The sequence below is a fragment of the Gossypium hirsutum genome, chromosome A11, assembly GCF_007990345.1.
Source record: "Gossypium hirsutum isolate 1008001.06 chromosome A11, Gossypium_hirsutum_v2.1, whole genome shotgun sequence".
In the NCBI taxonomy this organism is placed as follows: Eukaryota; Viridiplantae; Streptophyta; class Magnoliopsida; order Malvales; family Malvaceae; genus Gossypium; species Gossypium hirsutum.
In genome coordinates this window covers 117,825,682-117,837,865 of record NC_053434.1, presented here as the reverse complement: position 1 = coordinate 117,837,865, position 12,184 = coordinate 117,825,682, and the positions used below count along the sequence as shown (strand labels likewise).

The following is a 12,184-nucleotide window of genomic DNA, read 5'->3' as shown; positions in this document are numbered from 1 at the left end:
GGGCTGGATTGACTAAAGGTGAGTTTGGATGGGCGGTGCGTTTAGCTGCGGTTAGTGTAAAAACAGCGGTGGCGGTGAGATTAGATACTGTAGCGATACTGTAGCGTGAGATAAAAAGTAAGTTAAACGCACCACACCACAGTCAATCGCCCATCCAAACGAAGCCTAAGGCTTCCTTTGGATGCAATCGGGTCTCAGTGCGTTAGTTTTTTTAGGCTAAAAAATATTACAACTGAAACGTTAGTAAACGTAAGGTTGTTTGGAAAGCATTCTTCAGTACGTTGAAAATGCATTTCACCTCACTGGAAGCTTAAATCCAGACTGAAGCCTTTTGGTTCAGTAAAAAGTTAACAACTTCAGTTGTTTTTTCTTTTCCTCTTTTACTCATATATTATTTCTTTTCTTTCTTATTCTAGAGTTGCTTCATTATTTTATCAATAATGTTTTATTTTTCTAAAGGCTCAATAATTTGAATAATCTTTCAATAATGAATTGAGCCCCTATAATTAAATAAAATAAATATATGATTAATTTGAATAGAGGGACTAATTTTTAATAATGATATTTTTAATAATTTTATTTCTTATTTAATATTTTAATTTAATTTTAATAATGCATATTTTACCCGGATGAAGTATGTATTAGTGAATCTGCTAATACATACTTCATCCGGATAAAGTATGCATTTTAATAACACATGAAAAATAATGTCACTATTTGTGAAAATAATATTTATCATTATTATAAAAGAATATTTAACTATAAAAATTAAAAATAATTATCATTTTATCTAAAAAATAGTTTAAATTGATTATATAATTAATTAAAATATTTATAATAAAATATTGGAAAAATAAATTTTAATATTTTATTAAACGAATTTATAAATTAACATATTTTAATAATTTTTAAAAAAGTAAAATAATTTAAAAAACTGCTATTATATATTAATTCTAATATGATGTCCTTAATAGTCATTTTTTATTCTCACCTCACCGCTACAGTTGCGTTTGAATCCAAACACACACTCTATCATTGTTTCTAATCTCACCGCTACAGTATCTAATCTCACCGCTACAATAATTAATCCCACCGCCACCGCTGTTTTTGACCTCACCAGAGGTAAACACACCGGCCATCCAAACTAAGCCTAACTCGGTAACAGTTATTCATTCTTCTTCTTTACTCAAGTATAAATAATAAATTAAGCCTAAAAAATTATATTTATTTTTAAATATAATGATAATTTCTTGGAGGTGGTTTTGATAAAAAGTTGTTAAAGTTATCTTATTTTAATATATTATTTAAGAACTTCAAACGAAAGTATTTTAAAACTATTTATTAATTTTAATATTGAATTTTATAATTGTGAAAATATATTAAAATGCTAAATATAGTATCTAAAATGACAGTAATTAATACTAAACTAGTTAATTTTCAAATCAAAAGTAGTTAATTTAAAATTAATTTAAATTTAATATGCACAATTAAATTATATATTTTTTGATAAAATTAGAATTTGCTTTAATGATTTTCATCTTTTATAATAATTCAAATAAATATTGCTAAATTATTATTTTTTATTTTAAAAAATAACAAGTTATATATTTATAAAATAAAAAATTAAAGAAATTATGAAAATTCAAATATAATGGGAAAATTCAATCATGAAAATTTTAAATTTTATAAAATATGCAGTTCAATATATTTTAAATTAAATTTTAAATTTAATAACAATGTGAGTAATACAATAATAATTAAAAATATGATAAGTAGTTCAATATTGTTTTAAAATAAAATATATGTAATTAACTTGAGAAATAAAAAAGATGGAAAAACAAGGAGGGGTTATGTTGCAATATTCTCAATTTTTTTGTTGAGTGATTTTGACCCTTTGTAGGCTGGCACCACTATCTCCAAAAAAAATATTTTTTAATCAGATAAAGGGCTGCCGGTCATCAGTGTGCCAGCACCTCAAAAAATATTTTGAAAAAAATACATGGTGCCAGCTATCTAGTGTTCAAAACTCTAAAAATTATTTTTTTAATAGAAAAAAAAGTGGTGCCAGCCATCTATTTCTCATAATCCAATTTTATTGTTCATTTTAAGTCATTATGATGAATGTTTTTGAACTAGAATTATTTTTGTAAATATTAAATTTTTTAGGTTAAATTGGTAAAATAGCCCCTCAAATACAAGCTTTTCAGGACATGATGATAAGCTGAAGAAACTCATTGAAGAGCTTGTTAGGAATCCTAGAAGCAATGCTAAATAGACATCGGATGGTTGTTTTTTGAGGAGAAAGAGGAAGTTTAGTTGTGGGGGCAAATGTGGATCTCAAGAGGGAATTGTTTGGTCATTTTCATAGCAGTGCTTTAGGGGGACATTCTGGGGTTCATGCCACAAATAAGAGGTTGTCAAGCCATGTTTGTGCCCCTTTATATTCACTTCCAATCATTTTATCGATACATAGATTATGTATTTCTATAATTCATTAATCCTTATCCTCACAAATAAAGATATGAATTTCATGAAAAATTTAATTTGCACAGTTTTTGACATCAATAAATGTCAAGATAATCTTAAAAGACATATTTCTTTTAATAAATAAGTTTAAGCAATTTTTATAATATTTAAAAAAAACCCACAATATTGAGAAAATAGTAAATTTAAAAGGATTTTTTTTATAGATTTTCGATAAAAACAAAAGAAAATAAGTGAAGTATTTAAAGTGGGGGAGGTCCCTTGTATTATATGGGTTAGTTGAACCTAGTGCCTATTAGGGTCAAGGTTCTGTTATTGTATTTTATCGATACTTCTCTTGATAAATAAAAATGATTTTATAAAGAATTTAATTCTTATAAACTTTTTTATTTAATTAAAAGAAAGCAATCAGATTTCTTTAATCAACCGCTTATTATAAAAGTATTTTTAAATTTATCCTCTAATAATAATCTCTTGGTATGGGAATCAGGAAATTCAATAATTAAATTAATATTAGTATAAGGCAATTTCTAGCTAGCCTATCAACTACCATATTACCTTCTCTTAGTGCATATTAGAATTTAACCATCTGAAGTTGCTGTCTTGCTTTGTCAATCTTTTAAATGAGGGCCATAGAATTAACGTTCATGAGGATGTCATTGATCAACTCTACAGCCATCAAGCAATTGCTTTCAACAATCACCTTGCTAAAATTCATTCACTTTACCTTCTTTAGACACGATGAATCGCCCACAATTTAGCGTTAATTGTAAAACTCCTCTCAATAAATTATCTTAATTCTACTATCCATTTCCCAAAGTTTCGCATAACACCTCCTATCGTAAACCAATACTCAATACTACTTGAGGCACCATCTATATTAATTTTAATCCAGCCATTTGCACATCTCGTCTACTCTTGCGAGAATTAATCTCTATTATTATATCGCGGATTTTGACAGTTATAAATATCAAAATAATCTTAAAAACTAATTTTTTTTAATTTAAAAAATAAACTTAAATAATTTTTTATAAATATTGTAATAAGAAAAATCCACAATGATTGTCCTTATCTAATGAGAGTAATGAATGGGATTTGTGTTAGGTGGCGAAAATTCCCAAAATTTGATGAAATGAAAATCAAAGTCATGATAATAACGTGTCGCCGCGTGTAACATCAGTTAGCTAAAAGGCCACGTAATATCCACACAAATAAACTTTGACCACCAGAATAAAATATTCTAAAATCGAGGAATAAATGGAATTTAATTATTTTTTTATGATCTTTGTCATATAATAATTATTAGTCTGTGTCCTACCTGAGTGGTTTTTTTTATCTATTTTTATTTTTTATTACATAATTATTTTATAAAATGTCTATCCCTTCAAACTTTCATTCATTACATTTTTGTTAGTCATTGTAGTAATTATTTTTCATTAATAATTATACCAACAATTTTAAGAATTAAATAATTAATTAAATTAATATTTCAATTCAAAATAATTAAAAAGAATTCACATAATCAGTATTACCAACACAATCAAAGTCTCCATCTTCAAATTTTATGGCTTTTACCTTCTTTTTTTTCTTTTGGCAAGTTTATGGGCAATTTCTTTAGCAACTCTTCCACTTTTTCTTATTTCATTACATGCCCTTTGAAAACTAAAATAGTTTATTACTAGTACGGTTCCTCGCTTCGTGTTGAACTGATTATTCATTTGTGTTAAATTATAAAGAAAAAATTTAAGGTTAAAATATGCTTTTTTAAGTCTCTATACGTACATCTAGAATTTAGTCTCCTACTTTTATTTTCAAAAATTTAGTCATTTACTTATCGAATTTAAAAATTCATATTCAATTATTAGCTCTATTAAAATTATTCTATTAAATTTACTAAAGTAACATTTTAAAATTAAAATTAGATATCACTAAGTAGTCATGTAACAATAAAAATAATGTTGAAAATACTGATTGGTGTTTGTCCTAAAACACTCGTTCAAATTTATCATAATAATTTTTTTCTGTCGTCATGTTTTAAATAAAAATCAGTTTCAACATTGTGATTTGAATAATTAACAATATTAACTATTTAGACTAACTAATGATATTATAAAGTAGAGGGACCAAATTATATAAAAATTAAAGTATATAAATTAACTCTCAAGCTTCAGCATAACATAGGAGCCAAAACTAAAATTTGACCATTCTCTTTAGGTTAAAAATTAAAACATAGAGATTAAATCGTAAATTAAGACATAATAGAAAGGCCAAAACTAAAATTTGGCCATGAATCTATAATAAAAGAAACACCACAGCATGAGGTGCCATGTGCCAACAGAGGGAAGGTCCTTTAGACCTTCTATATAATTAATTAGTAAATGGAAACTTTTGGGGTAGGTTTATTTTTTTTAATGGGATTAGGTTTATTATCATTTAATCATGTTTTCCATAATTGAAAAAAAATGATTAATAATTATATCATTTGTGGGTAATATATGTGGAAATTTTAATTTTAGTTTTAATGATCAAATTTTAATTTACAATAATTTTAAATAGTAAAAAAATTCTAAATAAATTTTAAAGACTCACTTATAAAATTCCAAGAAAGTAATTTTTTTTCTTAAAAATAGTGAAAATAAATAAACAAATGGAAGTTGTAATAAATTATCATAGAAGGTATTTAAAAGTTATTAAATTTAATATATATATATATATAACAAATATATTTAATAAAAATTGATTAAATAAACAAATAAATTTTAATTAAAATGATAAAGTTGAGATATTAAAAATCATGTTAAGTTCAAATTTTATCATGTAATTATTTTTTTACATTTTATATAAAATATAAATAGATATATATAAACACCTTCATACTTATACTTTTTACTTTATAAAAAGAATAATTTTTTAGAAATTTCACAAATAACTTAAACCTAAATAATGAATGACATCAATTCAATCGAACATTTATCATTACAAATTTTAGATAAGTGATATAAACTCTAAAATTTGGTGTCCACGTCCAATATTTTTTAAATATTTCATAAATCTCTATATTTTTTAAAATTTAAAATTTAATCTCTATATTTTTATTTTTAAGGATTTAATTTTATTGGAACTATTAATTTTTTTAAATTACATATCTACAAAGTGAATATTTCTTCTATTTCAAAATGCCACATTGATAAATTTAACCAAAAAAATCAACAATGTTAAAAATTGGACCCAAATTTTAAAATATGAAAAAGTAGAGAGATTGAATTCTGAAAATAAAAGAAAATATAAAGACTAAATTTCAAATTTTTGAAAAATAGAGGGACTTATGGCACAATTTTAACCTTTTAAAAAGTACATTTTCAAACATAGTCTAGTATTTCTTACAGATCGAGAATCTTGATGGACTAAAAAAGTAATAATAAATAAAAACATCAGATCTGGATTTAGTTACCAAAACTATATAAAATAAATATATTTCCTTTTCTGTTCCCTCTACCCTTTAATTTCACACTCTTTAGCTTTGTTAATTTTGGAAAGAAAAAGGTTACCTCAAATTAAAATTAAATTTACATTAATTATGATGTAAATAAATTATATAAATATATATAATATGTTAAATTTTATAATAAAAAAATTATTAAGGGAGAGATTCATGAGAATAAAACTAAAATAATTTTATAATATTTTGGATTTATCAAGTCAATTTCAGTTTTTTTTATATAAACAAATACAATTATCTATTGATACTTTCCTAATATGCTTAATTAAGTTGGGATCTCGATTAAGAAAATTATTTAAAATTTGGTTTTTAATAAAATAATGAATATTACCTATTAGGTCTTAGCTTGATTGGTATCTGCATTATTGTTAATGTAGGAAAACGTGAGTTTGAGTGCGTTGAAGCGCATTATCCTCCTATTTAAGGGTTGAGGAGAGGGTATGGGTAGTTATAAACATTATATTAAAAAGAGCAAATATTTCTAAAATATGTTTTGATTAGGGGTGAACAGAGAACTCAATTCGATTCGAATAATATTTCGAATGTCGAGTTGATCAAATCAAGTTATTCGAGTCAATTATGATGAATAATTCGAGTTCGATTTGAGTTTAATCTTACAATTCGAATAATTTGAATAACAGATTGGTGTAAATATCCATTTGGCCTTTGTCAATTTTGAAAATGAGCAAATTAATATCTCTTAACAAAAATTACAAAAAAAATTCAAAATAATTTTCAAAAATTCAAAATGTTTATTAAAAAAATTCCAAAATTTATATTTTAAAAAAAATTTATTTTTTTTAAAAAATATAAAGTATATATAAAAAAGTTAAAATCGTAAAATAATAATATCGGCGATAAATTAATAAGTTAATTAATGATTCAAGTTTATTATACTAAAGTACTATAACAATATTTTAATTTAAAATATTTAATTTTTTAATTTAACTCGAACAATTTCACTCAGTGATAAAATAAAACTCATTAACTCGATTAACTCAAAAAATTTTCTTCGATTCAACTTGACTCAATTAAACACTCACCCCTATTTTTAACAATACAATATAATTATAAAAATATGATCATAATATCTAATCAATATAATATATTACATTTAACCTGAAGTTGGACCTTTGTCAACGGTGTTAAGTAATAGTATTGGCAATAAGATTGTAACGGTGCCAAGTTTCCTGTGTATGCATAGATAAATGCTTCAATCTTCCACTTAAAAAGTCTCAAATCATTTCTCCCATGTCCTAGAATTCCCTCAGAAAGCCATGGCACCACAGCGTTTATTGCTCCTTTTCATCTTCCTCTTTTATTTCTCTTCTTTCCCATCTACTGCCCGTTTTATCACCGGTCCTTCATCCCCCACCGATCTCGTTTCGGATGGAATCTCCACCGTCAAAAACCCACCTTTCCTCTCACTCAAGCCCCTGTTTTCAGCAGAGGAATCGTGTGAACAAACCTATGGGTTCTTACCCTGTACCACCACAGTTCTCGGCAACTTGTTTTTGATCATTGTTTATGGATACCTTATGTTTTTAGCTGCTACTTACTTGTCTAATGGAAGTGAGCTTTTGCTTGAGATCCTCGGTCCTGGTATTGTCGGAGGATTGTTCTTGCCTATTCTTGGAGCTCTTCCCGATGCAATGCTTATTCTTGGTAAGTTTCAAGTCTTTTTATTCTTTTGTTTGAATTATGTTTTATTATATTTGTTTGGTTGAGGAGAAAATAGGTGTTACTGCTCTGTATCTTTAATTTTCATTGGTTGATTGATCAGAAAATGGATCAGGAAAGTCGAAAAATTTTAGATCTTGTCTTTTCCCTAGGGAGAATCTTTGAACACCCCAGATCTTAAATATTCAGATTTTAAGATTCCCGGAACATTAGCAAATTTTGGGTTGAATTTTCTGTTTACTTGTTACCCTCTTTCCTTCCTTTTTTTTTTTTTTAAACTTGAAGGGTTATTATTCTAGAAAATTTTATTCTTAGTGTAAGTTTTTTTATATAAAATTATGCTTTTGGATCTTATGTTTAAACATATTCATATGATTCATAGTGCACAGAATCATTTATTGCTGCCATTGCCAAATGTCTCTTTTCGATAGACCTTTTAGCAACCCCTTTTTGACTCTTTCAAGAAATGGATTTTATCCCCACAATAATAAATAAAAATGGGTTTTTGAAGTGAAAGTAAACTCTATCCAGTATTTTTTTTTCTTTTTCCAGCAAGATTTTAGTCTTACAGAATGAAATATAATTAATAAGCTAATGATATATTATATATAAATATTTTTGTTACAAAGAAAATAGATATTATATGAAGGGAGGAAAATAATTTTGTTTTACTTTCCTTTTCCCTTATCAAGCATGCCATTACTACTCACTAAAATGAGCTACAACATATTGACAATCACACTACTAATTTCTATATAAAAACAGTTACATAAATGAAAAAAAATGAAATTAAGAGATAAAAACTCAATGAGGTCTAAAGCATGTTGCTTATGTTACTAGTAATTGATTCATAGAAGCAATTAGTTTTAAATGATTATCAGGCCATCATTTGGCCTCACTTAGTAGTTTTACATCTAGTGCGGTTTTAATTTGGTTTGTTCTTGCCAGTATCTGGACTTTCTGGAACAGCAGAAACAGCTCAAGATCAGGTCTCAGTAGGAATGGGGTTGCTAGCAGGGTCAACTGTCATGCTTCTCACTGTGATATGGGGTTCCTGTGTTGTTGTTGGCCGCTGTGATATTCGTGACTCAGTTGCGGTTGATGGAACTATTACAAAAGGATTTCACCTAACAGGTGCACAACTCTGCTTTACATCATTCTTAGATAGTTTACTATGACTGGTTGCGAAGTTATTATTTTCTATACTTGGACTCGGGAGTACTTTAGGGAATCCTACTACTATACCCATATTTGAATATGTCAAATACAAGTGGCAGACATGAGTACTTTAGAGAAAAAATGAGTTGAAGCAACATAGATTGTTATAGCAAGCATTATACAGTTACCAAGTCTGTTTGACTGAGTTCTATATAACTGACTTGAGTGCAAGTGTTAGGTACGAGTAAATGTCAAATATGAGTATGCCATATCCCTATAAACATGTCTTTATATGTGTCAAATACAAGTAGTTCAAGAAAAAATGAAAAATCAAAGTAACACAGTCAAAATAACTTCAGAAAGTGGGCTGGAAAACTAGGCGCGACTCTAATCTTCAATGGCAAAATATTTGCTAATCTAAAGTGTGTACAATATTGCAGAGACTGGTGTGAGTACCGATATTTGGACTTGCTATGCTGCAAGTATAATGGCTATATCAGTTATCCCCTTTGTTATTGTTCAACTACCCCAAGTTCTCAATTCAACTTCAGGAAGACACCTAGCAGTTTTGATTGCACTGATCATATCAGTATCAATGTTGGTTTCTTATTGTGTTTATCAGGTAATAAAATTTTTCAAGAAGGAATTCCATCATCACATGTTTCAATATCTTATTTCGGGTATGCATTAGACACGGGTATTAAATATGAATGCTTAAAGAAAAACGAAGCGTTAGAGCGACATGCCTTCATGACACTTCTACTCTTCTAATAGTTGTATCTTATGATATATGTAATTTGCAGGTATTTCAGCCATGGATCCAGAGAAGACGACTAGCTTTTGTGAAGCACAAACATGTTATATCGGGAATCTTAAGACACTTGAAAAAGCAAGCTTTTGGAAAGCTTCTTACCGAGGATGGTGAACCTAATACAGAGATCATAAGAAAGTTAGTTTTGAACCTTTAACATTAAAACAAAAGCTTCCAATTTCTCCTGGTACATCCTTCCGGTTACTCTTAACATTTACAAACTTTCTAAACAACATTGGACAGGTTGTTCGAGACAATCGATGAGAACGGTGACGGTCGTCTTTCACCTTCCGAATTGAAAGCATTGATTATAGGAATCAGATTTGAAGAGATAGACTTCGACAAGGATGACGCTGTGATGAAAGTAATGGCAGATTTTGATACCTCCCTCGACTCTTATATTCAAAAAGAAGAGTTTGTAAGAGGAATCACAAAGTGGATTAATGAAGCAAAGCAAACTGGGGGTGCTTATCTTGAACCTAATGCTGGAACGTTTAAGTTTATTGACCAATTTCACCAGGTAAGTCGACCCTTGACAACTTCTCTACAGATTATAATTAACACAAACTGAATTCTTCGAATTATCGTGCAAATCTGCAGCAAACCAAGAGAGAACATGCTTTGTTGGGGTCAGAGGAACAAAGTGATGAGGTTGTTGAACATGTTGAAAACCCAAGGTGGATCTCCTTCAAAGCAGTACTAATGCTACTACTAGGCACCTTGATTGCAGCTGCATTTGCTGATCCACTCGTAGATGCCGTCGATAACTTTTCAACCGCAACAAGTATTCCATCGTTCTTCATCTCATTTATCGCATTGCCATTGGCTACCAACTCTAGTGAAGCCGTATCAGCCATTATCTTCGCTACCCGCAAAAAGCAGAGAACTGCATCATTAACATTTTCCGAGGTTAGTTTCTTGTTACCCCACTAGTTGATCATCAAGCTACCGTATACATAAATCCTAATCTTCGAGTTCCTCAATGCAGCTTTACGGAGCAGTAACCATGAATAACGTTCTCTGCCTGTCGGTTTTCTTGGCACTCGTTTACGTCCGGGGATTGACATGGGACTTCTCATCCGAAGTGCTGGTGATTCTCATTGTTTGCATCGTGATGGGCGCTTTCGCTAGTTTCCGAACTACCTTCCCTCTTTGGACATGTTCAATCGCTTACATCCTTTATCCTTTCTCGTTGGCGCTCGTTTATGTTCTCGATTATGTCTTCGGCTGGTCGTAGGTTCAATGAATAGAGATGGTAGTTTAGGAGGGTAAAGCCATTTGTTTGTGAGCTTTCATGGTTTTTCCCAATGTATGAACTTGTCACTCTTTTTCCTTTAGACATTGGTTTTCAGAGAAGACTATTCCGGATTTGTTGTTATGTTGTTTATAATTTGGAGCAGTATATACCTCAGTTTATATTAGCTCCATTTATGTCAGTTTTCTGTTTTCCTTTTTAAGCAACAATAATAGAAAAAAATTATTTTTATGATAGTCCCAACTCTCCATTGCCATCTTTAAAGCATTCATAGCTATTCGAAAAATGAATAATTTTTAAATGTTAAAAGGGGGTTTTAGATCGAACCCATCTTAAAGAAGCGAAGTAAAAAGAAAACTAAACCCAACCCAGTCTTCCAAAGACAGCAGCAATGACGGATTTCAGTTGAAAAAGAGAACAGTACCTGGAACATCAATATTGAGATGCTAAGACAGTCGAATTGAAGGCAGCCTCGGCCTGCATGTGATGTAACAAGAAAGAAATTGCAGTCAGAATCTGAGACAATTGCTGTGATGTCGAAAAAGAAGAGCATGCAAGTTTACTCTCAGAAGCTCTTACACATATGGGAAGCAAGAGGAGTTGATGAAGGTAGCTTAGGCCTAGGGAGTTGAAAGGAATTGCAGAGAGAGAAAAGAAGCTGCTGCAGCCTGCAGTGGAAAACATCTGGCTTAGTTATCATCTTAAAGAAGATAGTATAATGTTGACTTGACTTAAAATGCTAGTCTTTGTTTAATCAAACCATTTGGTATCTGATGTAATTTACTATAAATGACTTTGCACTCACTTTCTTCCATCCATTTTCGTCACTTTCCCAGCTGCAGTGTTTGGTACTTTGCTTCCCTAAAGATTTATCCGAGATGGGTTGGGCAGCCAACTCGGTCAGTTCTCATCTCAGCCCGTTTTATTGCTTAAAAATAATAAAAAATGATTTTAGAGTAATATTAATATATTTTTTATAATTAAATTTAAATACAAATATTTTTATTAATTTGGAAGGGTTTTGAACAAAAATATTAGAGCTGAAAAATGAGCTAAAACAAAAATTAGACCCAAAAGATGGACTTAAATATGAATCAGGCTCGGACTTAAATATTCAAGGCCCAAGCTTGACATAATCTATTTTTAAGTTTGTAATACTTTATATTATGTTATTTTTATATATAATGTAATTTATAACCTATTAGAAAAAATAAAGATATACTAAATATACAATACTACTCTAATGTAAATATTAAAATAATTATATAAAAAATTTAACAAATAAAAAATATATTAA

At 28.8% G+C, this 12,184-nt stretch overlaps 1 protein-coding gene and 1 long non-coding RNA gene across 2 annotated transcripts; one reads left to right on the top strand and one right to left on the bottom strand.

Annotated features, from left to right (window-relative positions):
* Positions 1–7,039: 7,039 nt before the first annotated feature.
* On the top strand, positions 7,040–11,123 carry LOC121209427 (sodium/calcium exchanger NCL). Its single transcript, XM_041080069.1, has 7 exons — positions 7,040–7,648; positions 8,612–8,797; positions 9,262–9,443; positions 9,625–9,770; positions 9,876–10,152; positions 10,233–10,541; positions 10,621–11,123. Exons 1-7 carry the CDS (start codon positions 7,261–7,263, stop codon positions 10,867–10,869), a joined length of 1,737 nt encoding a protein of 578 aa, XP_040936003.1. The 5' UTR covers positions 7,040–7,260; the 3' UTR covers positions 10,870–11,123.
* On the bottom strand, positions 8,244–11,817 carry LOC121209428 (uncharacterized). The gene is made up of 3 exons (XR_005904566.1): positions 11,693–11,817; positions 11,467–11,555; positions 8,244–11,364 (listed from the first exon to the last, which is right to left on the bottom strand). It is a non-coding gene; the product is annotated as an uncharacterized lncRNA (long non-coding RNA).
* Positions 11,818–12,184: the final 367 nt, after the last annotated feature.